This window comes from Mycteria americana, chromosome Z (assembly GCF_035582795.1).
Source record: "Mycteria americana isolate JAX WOST 10 ecotype Jacksonville Zoo and Gardens chromosome Z, USCA_MyAme_1.0, whole genome shotgun sequence".
NCBI lineage: Eukaryota > Metazoa > Chordata > Aves > Ciconiiformes > Ciconiidae > Mycteria > Mycteria americana.
The window spans coordinates 38,359,808-38,387,761 of record NC_134396.1 but is presented as its reverse complement, the minus strand read 5'-3'; the positions used below and the strand labels follow the sequence as shown (position 1 = coordinate 38,387,761).

The window sequence follows — 27,954 nt, the reverse complement described above, 5'->3', positions numbered from 1 at the left end:
AAAACGGGAAAAGATTTTAAGCATATTTTTAAAAGGTTAATTATCTAGGGTAGAATAAGAAATTCAGGTAAGTGGGCAATATAACACAAAGACAAGTCTGTGCAGAACTGAGAAAATCTTCCTCAAGAAGCATATGTTCTTTTAGTCTTAAACTCTAAACATTACATAGACTGAAAGACACAATAGAAACTGTACTTAAGAGAAGAAATCAGCAGCAGCAGGAATGAAGTGGACTTAAGTGATTTCATAGGTGTTTTCCAGCTCTAAATGCTGTTTTGTTCTTCTGATTCTACTCCTTGCCAGCTTAACTCATTGACTAAAGTTACTGGGGTTAAGTCATTACTACTTGCACATGATGAAAAATTGCTATAATCCCCTGGTAAGTCACTTCTGAGACAGAAGTACATGCTGAAGGTTGCTTGATTTGATAAAAAGTATTTTCAACAATGCAATATGCTTCACCTTACTTAACACCACCACGATGCGTTCCCAGAAGAAAATCGTCATGAAAGCTTGTATTTCAGAAATGCTTGCTTTTCATCTCTTATGTTCCTTATTGTTTTGTGTGTGAGAAAACCTTCCTGCGCAGCAAGCGTGAAGACAACCACTGTGCTGTGGCACTCTTCCATGTAAGAAAGAATGGGCCAGGCATTACCACACACCCTTTTTTATATAATTAACCTTTAATGCTTTAGAAAATACCAAATTTGGAAGTGTAACTTGGCATGCAGAATTATTTTTCCATGGCAACAGGCCAAATTCTGTTTTTATTTATCAGTATGACTCAAGTTAAGTTATTCTTGATTACTGCTGGTATATACACAAGCCTGGAAACTGGCCCAATATTTAGAAAAGACCAAATGACTTTTCCAAGAGTGAAATGGTAATAGAAATTCACAAATATTAAAGTTTCAATAGTTATAAGTTCCAAGTATAAAGGGGTATATATATGTGGTTCCCTGGACAGAGTTGGAGACAGGATTTGGGATGGCAAATGTAACAAAGCACAGGTAAAGGAGTACAGGATATTCAGTTAGACAGATACCATGACATACAACTGTAAAGAATACAAAATGCTAATTCGTCTACAGGAAGGAAGATGGTAGGTAATGCTGCTTCAGCAGTCTGTGGAGTGGAAAGTATTTACCCTCACCCATCTTTTGCACAAGTACCCTTCCAGTGTCCTTAAGCTAGACACTATTGTGAAGGTAGTGAACTGAGGGGTAGGCTAACAAGTCTGTTTTTAAGTGACCATGTTGTTATCAAATTTTAGAGAATACCAATTGTATACAGGTGATAGATTCAGATATAAAAATATTTGGATAGATTTTGGATATTCCCCCCAGGGCTCTGTGTTGGGGCCAGTCCTGTTTAATATCTTTATCAATGATCTGGATGAAGGGATTGAGTGCACCCTCAGTAAGTTTGCAGACAACACCAAGTTGTGTGGGAGTGTTGATCTGCTTGAGGGTAGGCAGGCTCTGCAGAGGGACCTGGACAGGCTGGATCGATGGGCTGGGGCCAATTGTGTGAGGTTCAACAAAGCTAAGTGCCAGGTCCTGTACTTGGGTCACAGCAACCCCATGCAACGCTACAGGCTTGGGGAAGAGTGGCTGGAAAGCTGCCCGGCAGAGAAGGATATGGGAGTGTTGGTTGACAGCCAGCTGAATATGAGCCAGCAGTGTGCCCAGGTGGCCAAGAAGGCCAATGGCATCCTGGCTTGTATCGGGAATAGTGTGGCCAGCAGGACTAGGGAAGTGATCGTGCCCCTGTACTCGGCACTGGTGAGGCCGCACCTCGAATGCTGTGTTCAGTTTTGGGCCCCTCACTACAAGAGGGACATTGAGGTGCTGGAGCGTGTCCAGAGAAGGGCAACGAAGCTGGTGAAGGGTCTGGAGCAGAAGTCTCATGAGGAACGGCTGTGGGAACTGGGGTTGTTTAGCCTGGAGAAAAGGAGGCTGAGGGGAGACCTTATCGCTCTCTTCAACTGCCTGACAGGAGGTTGTAGAGAGGTGGGGGTCGGTCTCTTCTCCCAGGTAACAAGTGATAGGACGAGAGGAAATGGCCTCAAGTTGCACCAGGGGAGGTTTAGACCGGATATTAGGAAATTTTACTTCACTGAAGGGTTGTCCAGCATTGGAACAGGCTGCCCAGGGAAGTGGATGAGTCGCCATCCGTGGAGGTATTTAAAAGACGTTTGGATGAGGTGCTTATGGACATGGTGTGGCGGTGGTCTTGGTAGTGTTAGGTTTATGGTTGGACTCGATGATCTTAAAGGTCTTTTCCAACCTGTATGATTCTGTGATTCTGTGATAACCACGGAAGAAAATTCTTAAAAACACTTTGGTAGCTAATGCTGTAAATGAACCACAAGTGGTGAATTTTCTTTATAGTCAACGATGACATGAATTTCCTGAGCAAAACCCACCAAAACATACAAATAAAAGATGCCACGGAATATAAAGATGCCACGGATATATAAAGATGCCACGGATATATAAATATGCCACGGATAAATAAAAGATGCCACGGAATATAAAATACAAAAATGCTCATATGGGTGAGAGATAAAGGAACCATGTTCTGACTTGACTTTCAGAATGTACAGCATGATGCATATTTCCCCATCCCATTACAGAGGATAGCCTCTCCAGTAAGGAAGTTTCCCCTCCAAATGCAGTGAAGTCTTAGATAGTATTTGTAAATTTAAAATGTTTAAATTCTCAATCAAGTTATTTCTCATAGGTATCTACTAAACCACTAAGAAATGCATTTTGTCCCTCTAAGAGTAGGTGCTGCAGGATTAAGAGTGACTTTAACTATTATGCTAAAGGACTCTATAGTGCAGTCAGCAAAATAAGGGTGATAAGCAGCTGCTTTTCAGTTGCTCCAGTACTCAAGAAAGGTAGGCAACTGTACCTCATAGTGCTCATGCTGCCTGGCTCAGCCATATGACTTCGCCCAAAGGAGCTGATAGAAACGTTCCTCTACACACACCCTAGTCTACTCACCTGGCAACCTATATGAGCGAGAATAAATCAGTTCTGTGGCATTCCTGGGCTGCTATTTATGATGCAGGTAGTTCACCTGCATGTAAGAAGGTGGTCTATGTGTCTTCACAGAGATCCATCATGTTAGCCAAGTTAATAGTTTGCTGAAATAAAGGTCATCTAAATACTTTTTAAGGGTGTTTCAGTATCAGCTCCTGTACAGCACATGAGTAGATTTATAGTTCTGTAGTCAGTAAATACAGTCATATTTAGATTATAGATACTAACATATTCAGAGCTACTAAGCAACCTCTACAGTCTTGATTTCAGGAATAAGGTCTCCCCAAATGATTTAATCAAGCACAAAGGAAAAAAGGTTTCCTATTCACTGAATGACAACAACTCCAGTTCTTTCAATAAAGTGGAAACTAGTTCCCACAGGTGCCTGAGAAGTGCTGAAGGTAACAAGGGTACATCATCAAAAAGGTTATTGAGGGAAGAGAGAGACAGAGAGAAGTGGTCAGCATGCTGATTCTCAGAAGCAGCAGAACATTAAATCAGCACCATTCCTGTTGACGTTTTTCTTACAAAACAGCCAAACTATCAGGGAAATCTCTTTGGTCTGTAAAGAAAATTTACAACAATTTACAAGCCTGCTGGATGTGGAAATATTTTTGCTACATATTTTGCTTATACAACCAATAGATACTTGCCGGGTATAATGAAACCACTCACTATTCATTCTGAACAACTTACGGTACACACTGAGGAAAACAGAGTTCAGGGTTCACATTAATCGAAACCATCTTCAATTCTTTAGTCTGCTCCTATCTTCCTTATTTGTGATTTTAGAGTTGATTGTGGGACATTAATAAGGCACATCCTCAAAGACACATATGTAAGTAAAATGCCAGAAAACTCTTTCATTTAAGACAGGCAGTTCAGCATCTTACAACTACAGCTGTCCAACATCAGTTTCTCCCCTATACTTGAAGTAGCTGTTCTACAATGTATTGAATTTCCTATCAGAAACAAAAACTTGATCAAAACATAGCATTAAAAACAAGGTCCTTTTTCAAGAATGACTGAACATCAAGATGGATGATGATACTTACTGTCCCTTCCTTTCCTCCCTTCCAATTAAAGCTAATTTTATTTTCAATAATTTTACAGCAAAAAACAAACCCACCTTGCTTTTATAGCATCTTCAAATACTACTCTTTGAACATTTTGGTCTCAGGGCAAAACTTCCAAAAGAGCCTTCTACAGCATACAGAGAACAGTGGACATGCAAACGTCTAAAGCTCAACCACACAGTGTTTGGATACAGCTCAGGTTCAGTGACCACTGCTTATCATATTCAGCTCTCCAGCTATTTTGACAATTCTACCTGCAAACATGCTCACTCCTCAAAGCTTTAGTCATGCTGCCTAAGTACTTCTGCACATACAAATGAGGACTTACCGATCTAACTCTTAGAAGTTTTTTTATAAAATGCTAATGCAAAGTGGAAACAAATGCAAGCACTAGGTAAGATAAATCCCAAGCAATCTAGGGGATGCCAGCTTAGGGGAAATCAGTTAGAAATTGAGCCCCAAGCGTATAATAAAAACATACTTTGTATAAAACTGGGTTTTAGGAAGATTTATAAGATATATCTTTCTTCAACTAATCCCAGTTTTGGACCAAAATGAATAATCAGAGCCTTCACATAGCACAGACGCAAGAAAGCATTTTCAGTTCACAGAATTTAAAACATTAATATTAAAAGCTGTTAGTATTAAAAGCAGAAAATAATGCTAAGTCTTGACTGCAACAGAGCTGGAATATCAACAAAATATGTTGCCCATGCAGCACATTCTTGAGCTAGTCACAATATTAACAAAATATCAAAGTACAAATAGTTCAACATTTAGTTACTGCTGTCAGTATAGCTTTCAAGTAATTCATATACTGACAACTGTGAACAATGCTCCATACATTTAGTAGAGTCCACCACTATACTGTAAAGCATACTTCCATACAACTACAATATCAAGCAAGAGGATAAGTTTTGTAAGATTTGCCCTTGGGCAGGTTTGTTGAGACAATGGTAGAAGTGAAAACCTGCAACCGATAAAAGCTAAACCCATACCAAGATGTGGAAAGCAGTCATCATCAAAACTGTTTATTTAAAACCATACCTGTTACAAGTTCAGCTAGTGATTGAAATAACATATAATGAGAAATGCAAGACTCCAGAAAGAAATGGGAACTGGTATTTTGTATTTACCTTTGGTATTCCGGAAGTGTCAAGCCAATTCTGGAAGATACTTTCTACAGTTAACCCAGATCTTAAAAAAAAAAAAAAAAAAATTAGAAGACACACACAAAAATACCGATTTTTCCACATGAACATTAACCCTTTAGAAGCTGAGCGAAACCGTGAATTCCAAGTATTGGCTGTACTGCAGTGGTACTACATTCTTGATTTTTTAATGAATAATACCATCAGAGGTGATATGAGCTAATTCAGCACTGGTGAGGTGGCACCTGTGTTCAGTTTTGGGCCCCTCACTACAATAAGGACAAGTTGCTGGAGCGTGTCCAGAGAAGGGCAACGAAGCTGGTGAAGGGTCTGGAGCACAAGTCTGATGAGGAGCGGCTGAGGGAGCTGGGGTTGTTTAGCCTGGAGAAAAGGAGGCTGAGGGGAGACCTTATCGCTCTCTACAACTGCCTGACAGAAGGTTGTAGAGAGGTGGGGGTCGGTCTCTTCTCCCAAGTAACAAGTGATAGGACGAGAGGAAATGGCCTCAAGTTGTGCCAGAGGAGGTTTAGACTGGATATTGGGAAAAATTTATTTACTGAAAGGGTGGTCAAGCATTGGAACAGGCTGCCCAGAGAGGTGGTGGAGTCACCATCCCTGGAGGAGTGCAACAAACATGTAGACGTGGCACTTCAGGACATGGTTTAGTAGGCATGGAGGTGTTGGGTTGATGGTTGGACTAGATCTTAGAGGTCTTTTCCAACTTTAATGATTCTATGATTCTAAATTAAAAACAGATCAGGTTTTGTGTGCTTAAAACTCAAACAATAAATTCAGTGCTTATGAGGATTGACAGAGAAAGTGTAAGATGGTAAACTGCACTTATGGAACATGTAAAGTATGAACAGGTGCTCAGCTTCTTGTGGAGTGGATTTTTGGGATTTTACAGAAAAAAAAATATCACAGGCAAGTAAATTTGGCCAGAGACATTCAAAACTACTATCTTGTTACAGAAGCAGCCTAAATGTAAAGATAAAATACCAAAGAAAATGAAATTAAATATAAACTTCCTTAAACTTTTGGGTTTTAAAAGGCACTGATAGATATTAATCCTCAAAGTTACCAAGTATCTACTATATTTCAGTTTCAGCTTTTCTGCACTTTCTTTATGTCCTGATAACACTCACAGTGAAGTCACAGAATAGTCTGAGGCCCCAGCAAAAGGAAATAGTTTGTCATGATCAAGCTGTGTGGGACTGAAATAACAACATGCATAAGTATTTGCAAATTCAGAAATTACATTTCCCTTTATACTTTCCTAAGCAACTTCTGTCGCATTTACTTCAACTGTGGTTGAAGTCTTCCCAACTTGCAGGGAAGCCAATTAAACAAAAAAAGAATCACACTGTCCATGCAGTATGCTAATACTGAAAAAGGAACTTGAGTAAGCCCTCGATGACTGTAAATATTCTGAGAAGCAGAATAGATGTGCATGGTCCTGTGCATGGTAATGCCTTGGCAAGACTAACACTTGCAGCTACCTTCATATGTGTAGTGTAGACTCATAACCAACAAAGCATTCATGAAGAGAACAGCCATTTAGAAGCTCTGAAGCAGGAAGGGAAGCGACCCAATATATTTTTTTATTTGAATTAGATGACAAAGAAGCCTTTTTTCCCCCCAACCCCTGACAAAGCTGTGCTCAAAATTCTGACCCTAAAGGATGTTTATTTATGACTGTATCAGTGACTACAGAGGATTTGTAATGAAAACATCAGTCATTTTTACTGAAGGATTTTTAAACACCTTTAAATATTAACTTTTACTATGCCGATGGGAGAGAGATCAATCACTGTTATGCCTGACATGCAAATGGAAAAACTAAGGCTTAGAGAGCTTATGGAGTCTCAAAAGCAGTCAAGCAGTATGCTAGTGGATGACCCTGGAACACATTCATAGAGTAAAAATTTCTGTGTGTTTACTGATCGTAGTTATTCTTTTTTTTTTAACTTGGTTAGTTTTATTTGGAATGACCAAAGATTGAAATTATTGATATTAATATGTGTAACAACAGCACTTTTCCAGACATAGCTTATATCCTGAGTTAGATATTCCTATCCTTGTTGAATCCAAGCTGAAAAATTTACCCTCCGCCTCCAAGCAGAACTATGTGTTAGCATTCCTTTGAGGTAGAATTAGCAGCTACAACCTCCACTCTACACCATTGTGTTGGGAGATCTGCCATCCCTACTCACACTGAGCAGTATTCTGAAGGAGGTCCATTAAAATGAGCAGGTCTACCTAATAGAATAAAATTCTGCCAATGTGAATTAGGGGTGGGAGAATCTGAGCAAAATAGTCAGCTGGCTTCTCATTGAGTAATTGTTCAACAGTGTATGCAAAAAATAAGCAATCTGGTTTTAATAGGCTTGTCCAACATACACAGGAATTTTGTAACAAAGGCAAAAAACAGTCACCAAGTGCCTTAAACGTAAGAAAGTCTTGCCTTACAAATGCTGCCCTATGTCATTCAGCTACTAAGATATACTTGCATACATGGGCTACAGCATCATACCGAAAATCGGAAGAAGCTACAGATTAAAGAAAAAGACCATTCAGATTACAATGACAATAAAGCCATTTATACATGCTTTCATTTTCTATTAATAGTTTTCTTCAGTTTTTGATCAGTCATATGGTTGCAGGCCAAGAACGCTTAATGTGGAAACAGCACTAGTCTATTCACTGCTGGTAATATATTTTGATAGTTCATGCAATTTAGGTCCAAACTTTACTTCAACAGTGTCTTTACAAGTAAGAGATGACATATCAGCCTGGCTGAGGTGACTTTAAAAGTCCCAGAAGGTAGAGTAATTCCCATGGAGCCAAAGAAATCTTCCCAGTCACTAAATCTGAAATGTCAAAATAATCTCTTGTAACATTAGGAGATTGTAGACTGTTACAGACAAAAAAAAAATTCCCTCTGAACATGTGGTTCAAATAATTGCAGCAGTCACGCAGAAGCATTTCTACACAGGCAGGATTCTGAATTTTCAGGAAATTACCATTCTGCATGTCTGATCACTATGGAAATTGATTTTCTACATATAACTGAACATATATGCCATGCCTGTAATGGGGTAGTGTTCTACACTCAAATGAATTACTAACTATCCAGATTTGGTCAGGTTTTAGTAGTACCTTGTTATTTGTGCAAATTTATTAAATTTAGAGCATTTGACTGCCAGATCCTTCAGGCTATAATTGTCTTTACCTTACTACAGTGCTCTAAGAATTTGTGTCTAGTCTAGTTAGTTAGTTAGTTAACTTAGTTAAGTTAGCTTAAGTTAGTTAAGTTAGTTAAATTAGTTAGCTGAGTCCCTTCCACAGGGAATGGAGAGAAAGAGTAGTATCTCCAAACAGTCAGTCAATTCACCTTCCTCGGGATAAGATGATGTTTTTTCTTGAGTTCTTATTTCTGTCTGGTTACTACAGGGAGCACATACATGACTAGCTTAAAACTGGTCACCCAAATTTTATATAGTCAAAGGTAGAGAGGTGGATTGTACCATTTATTCTGTCTCAAGCAGCATAATCAGAATAACAACTTTTTATTTGTTACTGCATGAATCAAAACCAATACAGCTTAGTGTTCCAATGCTGAAGCAGAGCGAGCAGATAGGGACACCCCCCCCCCCCCAAACTAAGCTTAATTTAAAGTGTGAGATTTCCTCAGAAAAAAAAAATCTATGCAAAATAATAACACTACATTTGCTATGTAGTGCCTTTGTTTAATATACTCTCTATTTCTTTCAAAGCCAACAACAGCTCATTTCAAAACACTGGCTTTGAAATGAGCTTATGACACTGAGGGGAATTGCACTGTTCTGAGACCACACTAATCCGGGCAGAAACACCACTAGTAAGTTGCTCAGCCTCTCTTGAAACTTTGACATTTTTCTCAAGGGCAAAGACAACACTGATGCTATTTCTCTGCCTGCAGCACCCTGTTTCAGCTAAACACCTGTAATATTACCATATGCAGTGTTCTTTGTTTGTACTTTCACACACCATTTTTTTTTTTCCCCAACTTCGGACATTCTTGTTGGCACCCATCAAAAAAAGCAACTTGTTTTAGCATTTTACAGGCATTCACTATTTTTTTTCCAAATATATTAGTAATATGCAGACTATTGCAAAGGTCTATTCTGAATGTGTTGAGAGTCAATACTGAAGAACTGTGAAGTCCTTGGAAAGGTTTCCACTAATTTGTTGGGCTGCGGATCAAGCCCAAAAAATAGATCACAAACAGACTGCTATTTCAAAACCAATGTCCTAGAGAAAGGACACAGGGCCTGATATTTGTAGAGGCTGCAGTTCAGTAAAGCGTCCATATTCAGAAAGGGCACTTACCACCTGCTTATGTTGCAGTTAAGCATTTGTAAGGACTTAGCGCTGGTGCGTGTGTGATTTCCTGAATGGCCTTCTGGTTAAGGTACTGTATTGGACTGTGGGATCTGGGTTCAATTGATTAGCTTTATTAACAGAGCTCTCACAAGGCTGGGCAGGTTCTTCAATTGCTTTGTACTACAGTTCTCTACTGTAAAATGAGACTTCTAGTACATCCATTATCTCATCCTTTGTCTATGTTTAGATGATAAGCGGATCAGCCTAGGAATGATCTCCTAACATGCATATGTACTGTTCATGGCCAGATTCAATGCTTAAGAGCAAGCTCTGTAAAATACTAACATTAATAATAATTTGAAAATTAGCATTATAAAAGATGTCTATATATCAAGCTTTCATTGCACAAGGCCAGAAGGCACTCTGCAAACTTTAACATAAATCCACCTAATTCCTCAGTCAAGGAGGAGAAACCACTTTTAGAATAAGATGTTGCAGCAAATAAACAGTGCACATGAAAGTGTGCAACTTTTTTTTTCTTTTTTTTTGTAAAGGAAGATAAAAAGTCTGCCATATTCAACTGAATATACTTCAACAAGCATATCTGCTTCATCTGGATATGTACATTCATACACATCAATCATTTTCAAAGTGAGCCATTCCAGCTAAATATGGAGACATAGTTAGAGCAAATCAAAGACTAGTGACTGATTAGTGAGTCTGTCACCTAGCCATAGCTTCCTGCAGGTAAGATTTCCTTTGTTTTTTGTCCAGCATCTATATTTTGGCTTACCAAAAAAATGGAGGCATCAAAAACACTGGAAAAAAATCTTTCCCAGTTATTTGTTTTGGGAGTTGGGTGCCTACCAGCTGTTTGTCTCCATCACATTCATGACAATGTGAGTAATGAAGAAAGGAAGTATGAAAGAAAGAGACATATACCTGTATAGCTGAGTAGTTTGAAATTACAGCATTATTTTAACACTGATTTAGTGCTTGATTGACAATTTATGAAGACATGCAAGGACTGTGGTTAGTAAGCCTGAGTTATGAACAGTACAAATAGCAGAGCTGTAACACAAACCTTCCTTTGTCTATCGTGTATTATTAAAACCATAGCTTTATTAGTACACTTATTTATTTTATTGAATGAAATGAAATAAAAACTACCACCAGAAAAAATCCAAAGAACAGAACTGACCTGCAGTTGTGAAGAGCACAAGCAGCTGAAACTCTGATATTATCTGAGGCTGGTGAAACTCACTCTCTGTTACAGGGCCTTAAAAACATTGAGTCTTTGCACAGCTCACATGCTGGGCAGATGTGGAGAGGATCAATTTACAGCAAAGACTATGGGTGTAAGCCTTGGAGAGAACAGAGCCACTGGGAGTTTTATCAAATCTGGTGCACTGTGATATACAGACACATAAGAGGGGTTTTTGTTGTTGTTTGGTTTAGTTTGTTTTTTTTAATGTAGTGAAGTTTCAAACGATATATGAGGAAATAAGATGCCTCAGTTACAGGTGGGATGTATTGTAGATTTTCTACAGAAAGGCCAAGATAATGTGAGGCTATAGCCAGTGCATGTTATATTTTAAACAGCTTTGAAAACAGAGAAGGATAATGATAGGTATTTGTTTGTCCTTCTTGCGATTAGCCCTTCACACAGAGAAATAATCTGCCTTAAGGGCAAGTTAGGAAATTCTAAAAGACCAGAAGGTACTGCTAGGCCTGTCGGATGTCAGTATTCAGCCGCAGTCCAGAAACAGGAGGATCCTGCCTTGGAGAATGGATTCCTACCGCTAACATGCCATTAAAATTGAGTCAGAGCAGGAAGTGAAGTAGCCCTATAAAATAGGCATATAATCCTCCTCCTCTGAGTACAGAAGGCAGCAAAATCAGTGACTGCCACTTAAGAAGTTACATCTGTATCTTGGAACTGCTCATCGCTGGGAATGTACTAAAAAATCTCCTGTAACTAAAAACTAGAGGAATGAAGTACTGGAAGAGTGAGAATCTTTTAGATATAGTCTGCTGCATCCAATAGCAGAAAGCTAATGTTGCATTACACCAACTTAATAATTACAGAAAATTTCCACACTATTATATGATTGCTTTCTGCCCATGTAAATGCCATTCTCATTACAAGTCACCCATAAGCCAAATTCTACTCCTAGCTACACGTTTGCCTCTGTTGCCACAGCTGAGGGCAGGATTTGGCTTGATTCCCTACTACTACTTTCTCTTTTCTTCTTTCTTTTTTTTTTTTTTATAATTAAGTCCAGCCTCCATTACAAACTTGAGTATATTACAGTGCTTAATATTTTTCAAGTAACAAGCATTTAGTTTTAACATTAAAATTTTACTTGGTAGAATTGCACAAGTCTGGGAGGTTTTGTGTGCTACAAAGAATTTTGTTGCTCTAATCTTGAAATGCATTTCATTCCTACGACTAAAACTTTGTGCAAAAAAGCACTCATCAGCAGATGATCTCTAAAAATATTTCATTTTCATCTTTCGTCCCTTTACTTTTACTTCAGGCTAGTATTTGTGTACTAGCAACAGAATACATTCAAGAATGAAGAAACATCTTTGTAGCAGATAAGAAATAAAGGCCTTGTGTATATCCAGATCTTCTATTATTCTTGGCATTGCTGTTCATAACTGCACCCAAGGTAATTTTGGCAGTAGGTAAGTTCAGATATGCTATACGTCTGATTGTAAAATGAATTACTGTAGATCTGAAATTTTGTCTATACGTTCTGGAGTATGATGAAACGCAAATGGAAACATACTTCTTTTGCAATAGTCTCACTGAAAGTTTAAATATTTTGGCATGTTTCTAGGCTGAAAATTGGATGCTTATTCTAATAACATTTTGCACTGGGTTTGGACTTCAGAGAAACACAAGTGAAAAAAGGAAGGAAAACAGAGATTTTATTAACAAATCCATGTATAATCATGCCAGTAAATAATTCACTTTCCCATATATTCCATTTAATATTCCTGATTATATTTGGGCTGGAAACCCATATCCAAACAAAATATCATCCTACGGTTCATTACTGGAAATGTAACGCCACCCAAACTAAACTCATGATGCCACAAAATACATTATCTCAATGATAACTAACTTCTCTGTCCCTCACCCGCTCAGAACAGAAGTGTTTCACTAAAAAATGCAATACATTTGACTTCTATGAATATCTTCTCCCCTTTTTTTTCCAAACTGCTCACCCAGATTTATGAAGACTTTTGGAATTCTGCTCCCCAAAATGGCATTTTTCAAGTGAATACATTATTTTTAAAAACTATAATACGTAAAGCTCCACTACAAAAGGATCTGTATTTGTAGCACAGTCTGTAGTAGCACAGAACAAACCAACTGATAAGCAGGGATGGATTTAAAGCTCTGCTAAAGACTAGCTGTATCATCTTTGGCCAGTCACAGTCACATACAGCAGGATTTTGAAGGACATGTCAGGCAATTAACGCTGGATTTCCGTTAGTGTTTTCCATCCTTCCCCGTTTGGCACACTGTGTGACAGGGAGGGGATGGTACCAGACTACTGCTTGAGGAAAATCCATCTTCTCTGGTTTCCCAGCTCCACGGCAAAGCTCTGGCCTCCTTGCTCTAGGGTGCCATGTGCCAAAAGCAGCTGGCAGGAGGATCACAGATTAATTTGAGGAGGCAGCTGTGCCTTGCGCTTCAGATTGCATAGCGAACACAGGACCTCACTGCTGCCATAACATGCAAGTTAAAGGCACTGTTTGCGGGGAGCATGGGATAGCAACAACACAGCAAGTCTGATATTTTTTGTGTATATATGTCTGAGAATTTTCAGAGAAAGATACACACACACACACACACTTACTTTAAAAAAAAAGCAGAACAATACTAAAAGAAATCCTACTATTTCTGGCTAGCACAGCTGATATTTAAATCTGATTTCTACTTTCTTCTTTGACTTTTCTAGCCTGGTTCTCACTTACTCTTTTTGTTCAGGGATGTCTTCCAACAGCATGCAAAGAAAATCCTGGAAAATGAACAAAGCACCGCAATTAGTATGTTTATGAAGACATAACTCTGTGTCTGCATTGCTAGTGAGCAATGGATTTATAAAGACTGCAGATAACAGAATGATAAGAAAGAAATGCATATATCCACTATGGTGATATACTGCTCAGTTATTTATACAACATACATTATGTTTGTCAGTTTTCCAACCCACTCAAGCAAAAAGTGTCAATATTGAAAGAAAATGGGCTTGAAAAGCCTGCTGACTATTTTAACACAATCCCACATTCCCACTTTTATTTAATCTATAATACACACACACAAACTATATTTAAAACTGTTAAAGGCTGCAGATTCACATACTCAAAGGCTAAGAAACACCAGAATTAGGGGTGTTTACGTTCTCTCCACTGTGCTTATGTTATCACACTGTCTTTGATTATATAACCACATAAGGTTGGGTTTTTTTTCCTTAATGCACATACCTGATTGGAAGATCACACCTACTCCTCATTCCGTGACAAAATTCACCATGTTGCTACCAACCACACCAACTACGGAGTAGATTCTTCAAAGAAAAGGTAGCTAGAATTTCTTTCATGGATTTACAAAGAAGGTGCAATGCCAGTGGAACAGCATTACTATCATCCTCACTTCTAACAGTATGATAAGCCCTCTTTAGAAAGTCACACCTGACATCACACAAAGGTTCTCTGGCACCCCACACTATACTTGGCCTCATTTTAATGGCGATCACTTTGCTACAATGCACTCATCTGAACAATCTCATTAGAAGAGGATTTATTAATATGAATTATTCATTTATACGCTATTTCATTATTCATTTATGTGCCTTTCATAGCCTATGAAACTACAAGTTTCATAGGCTAATGATGTTCCTCACTGCAATATGAGGCAGGCTGATTTCTGATTGCAAGTACTTGCTGTCTAAGGTCTTGAAGAATGTTTCCTAAAAGGCAGAAAACTTTTATTTAGGGACTCTGCCATGGCATTCAACAAAAGATGCTGTTTCTCTGTCTGATTATGGCATTGTTAGGGAATCAAAGAAAGAGTGATTGCACAATTGAAACTACTGGTAACACAATTAAGCCTTCCTCCTTCAGATTACAAGTGAGATTCAGGCTATGTTGCAGTGGGTGCAAAATTTGCTTATGACAAAAGGTAAATTACACAGCACCAGGCTCAGTGTTGCTGTGGCAAGAATGCCATCATTAACTGTGCCAGGAGTTGTTCTGTCCTAACTATGGTGTATTGCTGACATGATGATAAAGTGTGAAATCCCCTTATTTCATACTACTACTTGCAGTTGTGTACCATTAGTCTGTATGTAAACAGAACTACTGTCTCCTTCCACTTGTGGAAACTTTGCTGGAGGTACAGAGTAAGCTTACACGGAAATAAAGCATACGAAAAGATCATCATGAGAGTTGTTTCAAAAGTGTGTAAAAAGTAACACTGAAGTGGTCATCCTTGACACTATTTGCACCGTCTCTGTATACATTAATGCAGCTAGATTCCCTGATTGGATTGCATCAACTTTTTATCATCAATCCCACAGGACACTTGAAGATACCTCTGGTATTAGAAGTGTTTTTATATTCTGTATATTATACCATGAGATTAAACATCTCCTTTGTGATTAAAGCTGTCTTCATTTTTCCAAATATCTATTAAGAATAAGGCAGTAACCATCATTCTACACACTTTCTTAAAATTAGGATTAATCTATTCTATTTTATTTTAGCTGTTTCTATTTTGATGCTCCAAAACAGAGTAGAAAAACAAATTACCACTTACCTCATATTTGCATGGCTTTTAACATTTGCCTATTATCAAGTCTGCATGACACATCCCATTATAGGTCTGACTTTTCGGTTGCTTATAATTTTGTCAAACTTTAACCATCTGGAGTGAAATTTTATCCTCAGGCTATTTTTTTCTTCCTCCCCAGATGAAATGGTTCAGAAGTGCCCAAGAGAAAAGCTAGGGAATAATGTGGGTTTTTTTAAGCTTTGATGCCATTTCTTTAAGAGGTTCTAGTGATCTTACACTTAGAAGCAAAGACTTGTGGATGACCGGAGTAATCACAAATAAATGCTGAGTCAGATCATAAAACAAACTATAGTTTAGTTTTTCTCTTTGTTGCAAGTAATTCAATGAAGCCAGGGAAAAAAAAAAAAGAGTTAGAAATCACATGCCACCACAGTGCTGCATTATTAACAAACTGGCTTATATTCATATTATTAAATAAACTCACTTCCCTACATACTCCTGTTGTTCTTCCCTGGCTGGAAACCCAGAGGCTAGAAAGCAACTTTTCCCTATATACAGAAACTGTTATTCTGCAGTTTGTGGAATTTTATTGACATTTGGCCAAACTGAAGAAGCCTTTGAAAAATGAGTTCACACATGTTTGCTAAGGATTTGCTAGACCCTCATAACTAAATTCCCTAAAGACTCTTGTCTGCTCTCACCATAGTCCAGACTGAAGCCAAAAATTTTAATCACAACTGCAACTTTGGGCTGCTGCTGAGCACATCAAATCTGGATACAGACTGTGAATTGAGATCAAGGAGTTTTCTTTGCACTGTTAATGCGTGTAGCATGTCTGAGTCAAAGGCAAAGAAGAGTGGGGAACCAAAGACGGAGAAGTAGGTTGAGAGAAGTAATTTTGAGAACCTTAGGAATGAAGGCTACTTGAAGCAATAACTAGACAGATCTGGGGTTAGAAGACCTTTTATTGCATGACTAAATATGCTATATTATTACTCCAATTCTTGTCTTCAGCAATGACCAGCATGTTTCTACTCTTGAACTGTTTTGGGGCACCAGACAGGTACCTCTCTCTGATCACACATGTTGATATTAAATAAAGAACACTGAATATTAAAAGACAAATTATATCCTCTTTATGAAAAACTCAAATCTAGATATTTCAAGTACTCTACGACCAACAGATACTTTCAGTTAAATTCTCTAACTGAAATACAAATGGGGTGCATAAAAGCAATGGAGATTTCGTGACCAAAAGTGTTACATCTGAAGGGACATTCAGTTGGCAACAAATAAACTCCAAATGCACTTACATCCAATTCCTTACGGAAATTACCCAGTCAAAGTTAAACTATCCCTATCAATTATGCAGTTTGTAAATTACGTAACTAAATGGTACACGTTACTTTGTCCCTTTTGGGTGGAAAAATAACTAATGAGCACCCTTGCTAGGATCCTGTTTATTTTGAGTTCCCTCCCCCTTCATCTTCCTGGCTTTTATTTAATAAAATCAGCAAAATGTTGAAATCCTTGTCTTGGCGTTTTGGTAACAAGCCCAGAATGCCCCTCCAAAGACGACAACTTCCTACCAAGGGTAGGCAAGACTCCCCAGCTATATGCTCTATTATCAGGCAACAATCATTAGCCAGACAGCTTAACAGTTTAAGCCCCAGGCAACGGAGCCACTGACTAGCTCCAGTCAAAAGCAGAATTTGTTGCCCATTTACCCCATGCCAATGAACTGCATTCAGATCACTAGCAATTCCCTAAAGAGAAATGACCGACTATTGTGGCAAACAAGAAAACATAGCACATATGAGGATCTGACAAGGATTTCTGGTAAATCTTCTTGTGGATATTTAAGGTGACATCAGCCTCCTGGACGGCCCTTCCCCGGCATTTCTCTGACGGGGGTTATTGGCCCTGTGTAGCACAGCAGCAGAAGGCAACCCGTATCCCTGCCTGAGCTGCCCAAATTCACAGTCCAGTGCTTTCACACAAACCAATCTTAGTAAACTGTCCATACTAACAAGACTGAATTTGTCCTCTTAGGTATACTGTGAACAACTAAGGGAAGCAAGTCTTAAATCACCCCAGCTATATTTGTAAAAGGGTTTCTGTCAGAGTCCCAGGTCTTTCACAAAAACCATCTTCGTACATGTCAAAACACCTCAGAGCAGGTAAGTCATTCAGGGACCAGATAAGTTGGAAAAAGTATGTTGACTGTCACTTAATTCACTGAACAAAGCATTGGCATTCCTCCTTACTTTATTGACGGGAAGATTCAAACCAGACCCCAGGCAGGGAAGTGAAGGCATGCAGCTTGAACACACCTTCTCCTTATACTTTGACACCAGAGCCTATGTTGTCTCAAATTCACTTGAAATGTTTTAATTTCTTTAGAAGTTACACAAATTCTCACTGCCCACTAAAAATACTAAATATACCACCACCTAAAAATTTGAATTAAACACAGATTCCTTCTGTTTTACATGTATAAACATGTAAGAACACACATATTTACCTAAGGAAAAGATGAGGAACTGGATCTATTATGTATCAATGGTTCTACATAGAGCCCTCAATCATTCTTTGGACTTCTGTTTAAGACTAACCAGCAGAAAATCATATGTAAGGTGCATCTGACTGATTATTTAAAATACATCTCACTAAATCAAACAAACGGTGGAGGTGTGATTCAGCACTAATAAAAGGCACATGCTTTGGGACTGCTCCCTTGTCAGTTTGCCCTCATCAGAACTAAAGAATTTATCTTTTTTCCTATCAAATGATATTGCATAAGAAGCTACCATGTAATTTTAAACTTGAAAGATGCTAAATGGAAGCTAGGCAAATACAAAAACTTCAGGTCAGCAGAGGAGTGAGACACTACTGTAACAGAAGTGGAAATGCAAAAAGATACTCCACAGCTAAATACTGAAGCTCAAGACTTAGTAAGTTCAGCAGCTATGGGAAGGATTCGTGTACTCTATCAGAAAGGTCCAAGACATTTTCAGATATATGGGTCACTTCCCTGATAGGAGACAATTATATGTGTAAAACTAACTGCTTCTTTTAAGATCTTTATAGTTGAGATAAATGATGCCAAAAGATACTTGTTTTTTTAATACAACTATACTGTTGGACATTAAAATGTGTGACACATTAACTGACTTCTTAATCACTCATCTGTATTTCACATGATTATAAAACAACTGGGCTCCTCTTAGCTTCACTACTCTCTGCTTTCTTCTCCAGTTCTATTTCTAGCCTTACTTCATTCTGATCTCTCTGTCCTTTAAAATACACATTTTATCTTACATGATTATGAAAAAAGTATTATCAGAAAAAAGAAATAGAAAGTTTTCTCACCAAAAAAAATCTTGCCTTATATGACATTAATGACTTTTACTAACCTAGTCTTACTTATACTTCAAGCACAATATTTCATATGTTCATTCTTTCAAGACACTTGTACTGAAATAGCGATATGGCCTAAAGCTAGTCAGATTTTCATATAGAAACACAATGGGTTGTCAAAATGTTTACTGTAATTAACTGATCCATACATTAATCAATTGTCACATACAGAAGCGTTTTAAATACAGTTTATCTCAGGTTAAAATGTCTGACCTAGTAAGCAGTCTTTTTTATTGCCTTACATTTGTTAGAACTTAAAAAGTTGAACAGAAAGAAAAGCATACTGCATGGTAAATAAAGTGCCTATGAACGACGAACAGAGATCAAAATACCAAGCAGCTGGTTCATATGAGAGCAACACCTACTCTACATAAATGAGGCAAAGGTCTTTTGGAAAAAAAAAAAAAAAGGACAGTGATCATGTAGTAATTAAAGGTCATCTCATAATGCATACATATAAGGAAACTGAATGAAGGCTGCATAGTGCATAGCTAACAAAAAAGCAGGAAAATGTTCATTTCTGCTAGAATTGGAACAGGAAACTTACTCAATCTGAGTAAAACTGACCCATCTATTTCTGTTTTCCAAGCACATGAGAGTGTAGAAAGCAAAGATCCCTGTCCTAGAGGCTGCTGTGGATGGGACAGTGCCAGAGTCCACACCATACCCCATTGATGTCAACAGTTGTTCACTCAAGCTCACAGGTCAGTAAGCATGGAACAGCTGGGGCCAAACTGCAGAGACAAACTTTTAGTTAAACTTTTATCTAAAAATAAGATCCTAGAGGTTGAAACATCAAAATACATGCACACTGCATGCTTAGACTTCCAATTCTAGTTACAAGAGTTCTACAAGCTAATAGTTGAACGGCGATTTGTGTGTGCAGGTACCAATTTTATAAAATTATGATAATGGTATGTGCCTATGCAAATCGGTGTGCAAGAACGTGTTGATATAGGTACATACACAGTGGGCTTGGATCCATACGTCTGCATTTTTAAAAAACTTTTAAGAATAGCATAAAATAGGATTTTTTTGAAGCGCTGCCTCCTTAACTGTCATTTCACTATGGCAAATCGTAACTCTCTCAGATGGATGAACACTACAGACCTTGGGTTACTATTACAGCAGACAGAACTACATGAAACTTAAAGTCTGCAAACAATTCAATTCCCAAGGTGTTCTTATTTCAATATCAAACTGAAGAACAGCTTTAACTGTGTTAGGAATATCAGCAACTTGCACTCCTTTCTATTTATTTATAGTCAGTAACACTCCATTCATTATTTAAAAAGTTAATTCAAAGCAGTTACTAAGTGAATTCTCTCACAGAAAGAAAAATGGAAGATTTTTTTTTAAATCCTTCTCAAAGATTCCAGACTTGCTTTACTTGTCTGTTGCTAACTCAACTAAAATAAACAAAAACTACTATTAAAAACATACTGAGCATGCAATCAAAATGAAGGAAAAAGGCAAACTGATTAATGTTTCACATCTGAAGTCATTTCCTTGCACCTGCAGCTCCCATCGAGGAAAAATACTACAAACACCACTGAAAACAAGACTGGTATTCAGAACATGGGCAATTATTTCCACTGTTTTTACTTTCCCTCATCCCCACAACTCCTAAAGCTGGGAACTTTTACAATTATTTTGGACAAGCTGAAAGTACAACACTATGATATTTAAACTTACCGTTTGCACCTCTATTTATTTTAAATCTTTTATTAATTTAAACACTGACAGCATATTTTTTCAAGAAGGAACTTGAACAATAAACTTTGTACTAACTTGACTTCATTGCTTCTGCATTTGCAATTCCTGCTGTGATTGCTTATCTACCTATACCAGACATGAACATAAATACAACCGTTAAGATTTCTTACAAAGAAAATAAATGCATTTACAATTGGATATAGCCCTATCCCCTTTTCATTTTTAACATAGTGACCAAACAACAGGATGATGTTAAAATTCTCTTCCCAGCAACTTCAATGGGAGCTGGATTTAGGCTGCTGTGAAAGAGGGTAAAACCACAAAAAGCACACAGTAGAAGTTACATAGCACACAGCTCTTTCTCCACCAAATGAAGTATCTTCAAATGAAGGAAAGTATCTTTTTTTGACCTACATTAAGCACGTAGCTATGGGCATATTGTACATATTCAAATAAAAAGTGGCCTAAGAAACCTGAAATAAAAGCATCACTTACTCTTGCTTGAATAACTAAAAATACCAAACAATTTTTTATCCAATAACCAAAATGGTTGCTTCTGAGTGCAGAAACAACATACAGTATTTCATCTTATGAGACTGGAGTTAGATAAGCTACAAACTGACATTTCATAGCAGAGTGCTGGACAAAAGGAGAAGTCTCTAGTAGATGGGTAGTTCAGTTACAATGCAATCATGGCTAATAGTATAATGTGCTAAGAATTTTGCAGCATTTAAACAGTCTACTGACACAACTAATCTCACATCAACCAGGAGCAACAAGCTAACTTTTCCTCAATAAAATGAGAGCACCTTTCTTACCACCAGTTTAAAACACTGGGCTGCTTCGTGGTTTTAGCAGTTTCATGATTTCTGTAATTTTCGAAAGTTTCCAGCTGTGTAATAGTGAAGCATCATATTTATGATTTTGGACACCATAATGTGGACAAGGCTCATATAGTCACTGGCATTTTTCACACCATGCCAAATGTAACTGCTCAGGGTTCTCAGTAACATGGTACAGTAAACAGCTGCAGCAGTGGAAACATTAACTCCCTTGACACCCCAAACTCCTCCACAGGACAGAGCTGCTGTGCCTGACTTCTGGGTGACTTGACGTACGAAAGAATCCACAAGTCTGTGAGCTATTTGTAAGATATATGGGCATGCATCTCACCCCGTAAGAGTGAGATTCAAAACAGCAAGCACACAAGCAAAGAATCACTGTGGCTGGAAGGAAAGTGTTAGAACCCAAAATCAGAGGCCCTTACTCTATGTTGCAAGGAGACATTTATTACCATCCTGAACCCCCTCAAAGATTTCAACCATAACTCCAGAAAAGACAGACTTCAGCAAAAAAAAAACAGTTTCAGAAATTCAGTCATACCCCTTCTCTTCTCCCTTCCCCTGCCCCTCACTCTCATCACACTGCTTTTCTAGTGATGCCAGCTATTTGTCATGTTGGCCTTTTGTGCCATCCTGGTTTTAACCATGATGAGTTCAGTGACCTGGTTCACAGACACCCCCATGAATGGTTGTCTTCACAGCATTACAGAAGCAACAAGCTACAGTGCCATGGCGCAAGCTGGGCTCATCACCAATGACAGGATTTCCTAGAACTTTGGGTTCGGAGAGCTATGTCATTTCCTTCTCAAAACAAAACACTGGAGGACAAGACAGTCCCCCTTTTAATGCTACAGCCAGTGGTTACAGGACTCTTTCAGAAAGACCTAGAGGGAGGTAAATTTCTGTTTATAACCCCAGGTGGGTTCTCTATGTAACAGATGGTACAATATACTGTGGTGTGACTTGTTCAATCTTTCCTTTTGAAGCTGTTCTACTTTGCATGGAATAATTATACACCGTTTATGCCGGCAAGAGAACAAGCTAAGTCTGTAGTTCAAGTGATTAATATATGCAGTTGGTCTTAGGGAGGGCAGATTCTGATTCCTAATTCAACATTGGTTTTTTTACAACCAAGCCTTCACCAATCCACGAAGAAACCCTCTTCTGTGAGAAAAACTGCTCTTAAGAATGGACTGCCATTGTATAGTATCACTGCCAGAGAAAGTCTACTGAAAGAAAGAAGCAGCACATCTTAAACATCCCTTTTAGATTAATACTTCAGTAACAGAATGTTTTAGAAAGCATGGGAGTATGGACCATGATGAGGAAACCTATACAGAGGCTGTGACAACACTGTAATACAAGTGGGTGCAATGTCACAGAGTGAGGGGGACATCACTCTCTGACTTGGTGAGAAAGAGACCGTCCTCATAAGAAAGACTGTGAAATTGTAAGCACTGAATGAAGCAGCATGCAGAGAGGAAGGAAATAAAGTCAGAAATGTAATGTGCACGCACTGTTACGATTTATGGAAGTTTTCAGTTACATTCCTACTCTGTGTTTCTTCTCTATCAGAAACAGAGAGGTATCAGGGAAAAGACTGACTGATCACAACCAAAACCCATGAGCTAAAAAGACTACAGGAGACAATTCCAGTACGGTAAATGACCCTATCTTTGAGAACATCAGCACCTATGAACATTGACCTTTCAAAGTATCAAGGCTAAAAAAAAAAAAAAAAATCACCCATTGATTACATTATTAAATACTAGCAGGGTGTCCGATTTATGTATCGCCCTGAAAAAAATGTTCTGCCCTCTAGCAGGTGGGAATTTCACCAATATTGCCAAGTTACAATTGCCCCTCTCTTTTCACTACAACCAGAAGTGATGAATTTAGATAGTCAAACCAAAAGTTTAGGTCATTTGTTTTTTCAGAAAGTGAAGAACAACCTCAAGCATAGTACCTGAGAAAGGACAAGCTGCCCATGGAACTTATGGACAAATTTTCGTAAAGATGCAAGGTATGAAGCCTCTCCTACTGTCCTTGCCAGAGACCGCAAAAGGAAATAACCCTGCAAGAAATTAAGCCAGAAACAAATAGGATGCTATGAATTCGCTGATCGAGAAGTCTTTACTGTATTAGTAAAGCAATTTCAGTAAAAATCAGTGGACAACACTCACCTTCAAATAGTGAACCTGCATGAAGATTTTTTCTGCTTTAAGACCATGTTTGATAACAGATGCTCCAGACTCAGTCAATTCTCCTGTGCTCTCCTTCTTGGGCCTAAAATGGTAACATGCTAATTAAGTCTTGGATAAGTAGGTAAAGAAGTAACTCATACATTACACATTCTCACAGTTGAAAGCATTGTGAATGACATAGTAACTTTAGACACCTGTGACTAGAGTTCAGTCTTTTTCTTTACTCTAAGTAAATAACTTGGCTTAGACAGACAAACAAACAAACAAACAAATTCCATACTTTTAATGCAATTTTGTACATAGGTGACCAGACAGCTGGGGTACAAATGAAATCCATCACTAAGTTGGAGTACTCTTTTCACTGCCAGCATGACATCATATTGCATGCCATTCTACAGTGCACGGACACATTATGAACAAAGAGAAACAAACAAAAAAAGACATAAGGGAAGGGAAGGGAAGGGAAGGGAAGGGAAGGGAAGGGAAGGGAAGGGAAGGGAAGGGAAGGGAAGGGAAGGGAAGGGAAGGGAAGGGAAGGGAAGGGAAGGGAAGGGAAGGGAAGGGAAGGGAAGGGAAGGGAAGGGAAGGGAAGGGAAGGGAAGGGAAGGGAAGGGAAGGGAAGGGAAGGGAAGGGAAGGGAAGGGAAGGGAAGGGAAGGGAAGGGAAGGGAAGGGAAGGGAAGGGAAGGATATTGAAGTCATTATGTTCAACTAGAGATTTCTCTTTTTATACCTGAACGTTGGCTTAACAGCTTACACAACTATACTTGCAAGAATAACCCCTTTCATCTGCATGCAATACACTGCAGAAGAAATAATGTTCTGTTTTTCATTTTTGCTGTTTGGGGTTGGAAGAAAAGTAGTTGAAGTTTGTTTTAAAAGAGCAACCCTTTCACACACACAGAGGTTTGGGGTTTAAAGACAATAATGTCTAGAATAAAACTGCTTCTTCACTGCCTGATTTTAAAATGTAATACAGCACCTGGTATGCCAGAAATCTACAGCAGTAAAAGTATGGAGGACTTCTAGGCTCTTATGAGCGCAGAGTGAAAACTAAAGAGAAGCTATGCTAATATTTTTTCTTCACTTGTAAGCAGTGCCTTCACAGGCATAGTACCAAAGAGCCCCCTATTTTTTTTTTCTTCCATCCAGAAAACATCACAGCTAACAGTGGTCTGAGAACAGATGTCTGTCTTAGGAGCCTAACCCTGTGACTGAAACAACCTCTCCAATTCTAAGTGTGGATTTTGAAATGGCCAGTCTTGGAAACCAAACATCTTTCCCCCGACTTCTACAGAATAGGGGCAACACAGGCCACAGCAGTGCAGGATTCTTCAAACCACATCACTCACACACTTCTCATAAGCTAATCCATGTGATCGGATTTCTTTTATATCTATGTCTGCTTTGAAGAAAACATTCTTCCTTTTTTGTTTCTGTGTAATGGTTTCTTATTAGAGGTCTGTCCAGAATGCTAAGCTGTTTTTATCACCCTTTAGGCACTATGTTTAGGACCTGTGCATATGAAATTCACTTCACACAGTAAAATCTTGACAAAATATAATTGTTTGAAATAAAATAGGAAAAATAAAGTGCTGATTCAGTTTTACACTGTTCCTAACGAAGTCCTTTACCATGCTATAGTTCATATTTTCTTTCAAGGAAGATCTTCCTTCAACATTGAAAGAAGAAGATCAATAACTGATTTCTTATCCTATGGTAACTCCAGTTTTTCAAGACAATGCAACCATTGCAGACCCACTGTAGAAGAGCAGAGGTCCACCTGTTTCCATTCTGGATCAGTCGCCCAGAAGGAAGGCCTACTGGCATTCCATATGCGACTTTTCATTGTTCTCTGCATATATAAAAAGCCAAAACTGCTTCACTTCTCTCACAATAAATAGCCCATACTTTGAAAAATGGAGTTTGAGCCCAGGCTACAGGATCCACACTAAACTGAAATACTTGCCATAATCACGATTATTCTAAATTAGGCAACCATACTTCCTTCCTTCCTCCTCCAACTTTGTGTCTATGTAGATCCTAGTAGGTGACCAGAAAGCAGTATCCCATCTGGATGATGGTACTGAAGAATTTCCTTTTGCAAAGGATGTATATATACCCCTGATGTTGTCTGCAAAAGAGTGTAAATATTCAGAAAGTTACCCTGTCCTCTGCTGTCAGTACTTCAGCACACTATTTTAAAGCAATGCTTAGTATATTTACAACACATTGAAGGTACAGAGATGGAAAGTTTTACACTGACCTACAAAACCTGGCATCTAACCTAGTTGATGAAGCTAAGCATAATGCTAAAGGCAAGCTGATTGAAGGTATGCAAGCTGCTACCTGGCACATTTTAGATACTGGCAAATTTCTGAAGGAAGCAAAAGATGCTGCTTTTTTTTTTTCCCCCCAGGCAGAGAAGTACATTGTACAAAGTAAAAGTACAATTCACCAGCAAGTCCTTGGTAAGTAAATGCTCTGATGTGCTAGGTAGTCATGAAGAGACCACAAGAGACCATCAGAAAGGCACATTTCCTATCAGTGTGATAGAATAAAACTCTTGAAACACCTACAGAGCAGTCAGAGAGAATTACTTCAGGAGGAAAATGGACTTGATGCAAGTAGAACTCAGAGTCAAATTTAGAATTAGATATCAACACTGGTTTGTCTTAATGAAGAATCACAAGCTGAAGTTCAGTCATAAGGGCCAGGGCATGAAATAATCTCAACACCAGCTTTATTCCACAGAATGAAATGGACTTCTCTAGTCTTCTTTGCTTTCATAACATGAGAGACTGGATGAGAATGCTGGTGTTGATGCTTGCCAGCAGAATGAGTGGCAGGACATATTTCACAGGTGCTTTTATCCCTGCAGGTTTGCTTCAAACTCTGGGAGAAAATACACGGGATTCTGTCTGAAGTCTTATCCTGTATGAGCACTACAGTGCCACAAACTCCTTCTTCAATACTAAGATTTGCTGATGCTGCCTTTCAGAGCTGCTGCCTGCTGAAAAGACACTTACCTATTTCTTTCATACCTGACTTCTTTTTTCACAGGTAGCTTATGAGATGCTACTATAACATAACATCAAATATCCATAATAAGAAGAAACATCATGCTGACAATCAGTTTGCTGAGCAGCTTTCACCTAGTTTGAACAGGTATTCATTTGCTGGATCAAAAGTTAATAGGATCAGCTGACAAGTTTTGGGCAGGGTTTTCCTGCTGTCAGGAGAAAGCACAGAAAATCCTATGATCGTCCAGCAGGAAACAAAAAAGTAATTGAAGAATAAGCTTATTCTTGGGAAGAGTGGGTTGGCTGATTTTTTTCTTCCTGACATAATTGGCAAGAAGTAACAACCAGTTATCATGTAATTTTAATATCCTTGTATAAAAACACAAGCCTGAACCAGCACAAGCCTCAGTACAGACTCAAAACCCAGTGCAGTGCCAAGACTGAAATTTCCTCTCTTACATACCAATTCAGGAAAGCACATGGACATACTTTCAGAAGGAAGAAGAAAAGAAAAAAAAAACAGTAAACATGCAAAGAGAGAACTTATTCAAGTCCCCGCCACAAAAATAGTAGAGAATATTTATATCTGACTGAAACCAGTGGAAAGTCCTTAAATGCAACCACAGGAAACTAGACACATCAGAGAGGAAGAGATTGCCAGAATCCCAAGCTGGCGTCATATTTCTCTCCCGAAATGTATATTACAGGCATATTTTTCAAACAAGAAAAAATTTGTCATTCTTTTGTATTAACATTGAGAATACCACTATGCAAATGGTAAGAAGCATGCTTATTACAGAGACTTATGTCTAATAACTGTGGAAGTCAACAGAAAGCTTAAGTATCAATTTCAAGATAAATCAATCCTTCCTGAGTTTCAAACTACAAAGGGTATTTTGGCCCTTAGAAAAATTATTTTAAAAATTTACACCACATACACATTTTATTAAAAGTAACAACTACATAATTCATGCAAAAGATGACAAATGTGATTCCATAATGTTGAAAATGGAACCATACATCCAGATAAGCCTCGTATCACATGAACCAATGTTCTAATTTTAAAACAAACAAACAAAAACCCCAGGGTCTGTCAATCAGTAGTTGTGTTGGTAGCAGCTATATGACAGCTAGTGATAAGGCTTGCTTTTGTATTTACACCTATCATCAAATTGCACACTTGCAAATGTATAACTTCACTGACTCTGCTTACACGTAGGATACACAATTCATCAACAAACATGAAGTAAAACAGGTCAATGAAAGACTATAGTTATGCAAAGTTGGTGACGCATT

General features: G+C 38.3%; 1 protein-coding gene across 13 annotated transcripts in view; it reads right to left on the bottom strand.

Annotated features, from left to right (window-relative positions):
* The window catches only part of AOPEP (aminopeptidase O (putative)), a 208,725-nt gene that overhangs the window by 91,224 nt on the left and 89,547 nt on the right, over positions 1–27,954 (bottom strand). For 10 of the 13 annotated variants that reach the window (XM_075526833.1, XM_075526844.1, XM_075526840.1 and 7 more), the window contains exons 9-12: positions 23,616–23,718; positions 23,399–23,506; positions 13,636–13,679; positions 5,263–5,323 (exon numbers count right to left, since the gene is read on the bottom strand). In XM_075526833.1, coding sequence (XP_075382948.1) covers positions 5,263–5,323; positions 13,636–13,679; positions 23,399–23,506; positions 23,616–23,718 — 316 coding nt within the window. Of the gene's footprint in view, positions 1–3,496; positions 3,613–5,262; positions 5,324–13,635; positions 13,680–23,398; positions 23,507–23,615; positions 23,719–27,954 lie in introns of those variants that run through there. The other 3 variants (XM_075526842.1, XM_075526839.1, XM_075526838.1) reach the window with 3 other exon arrangements.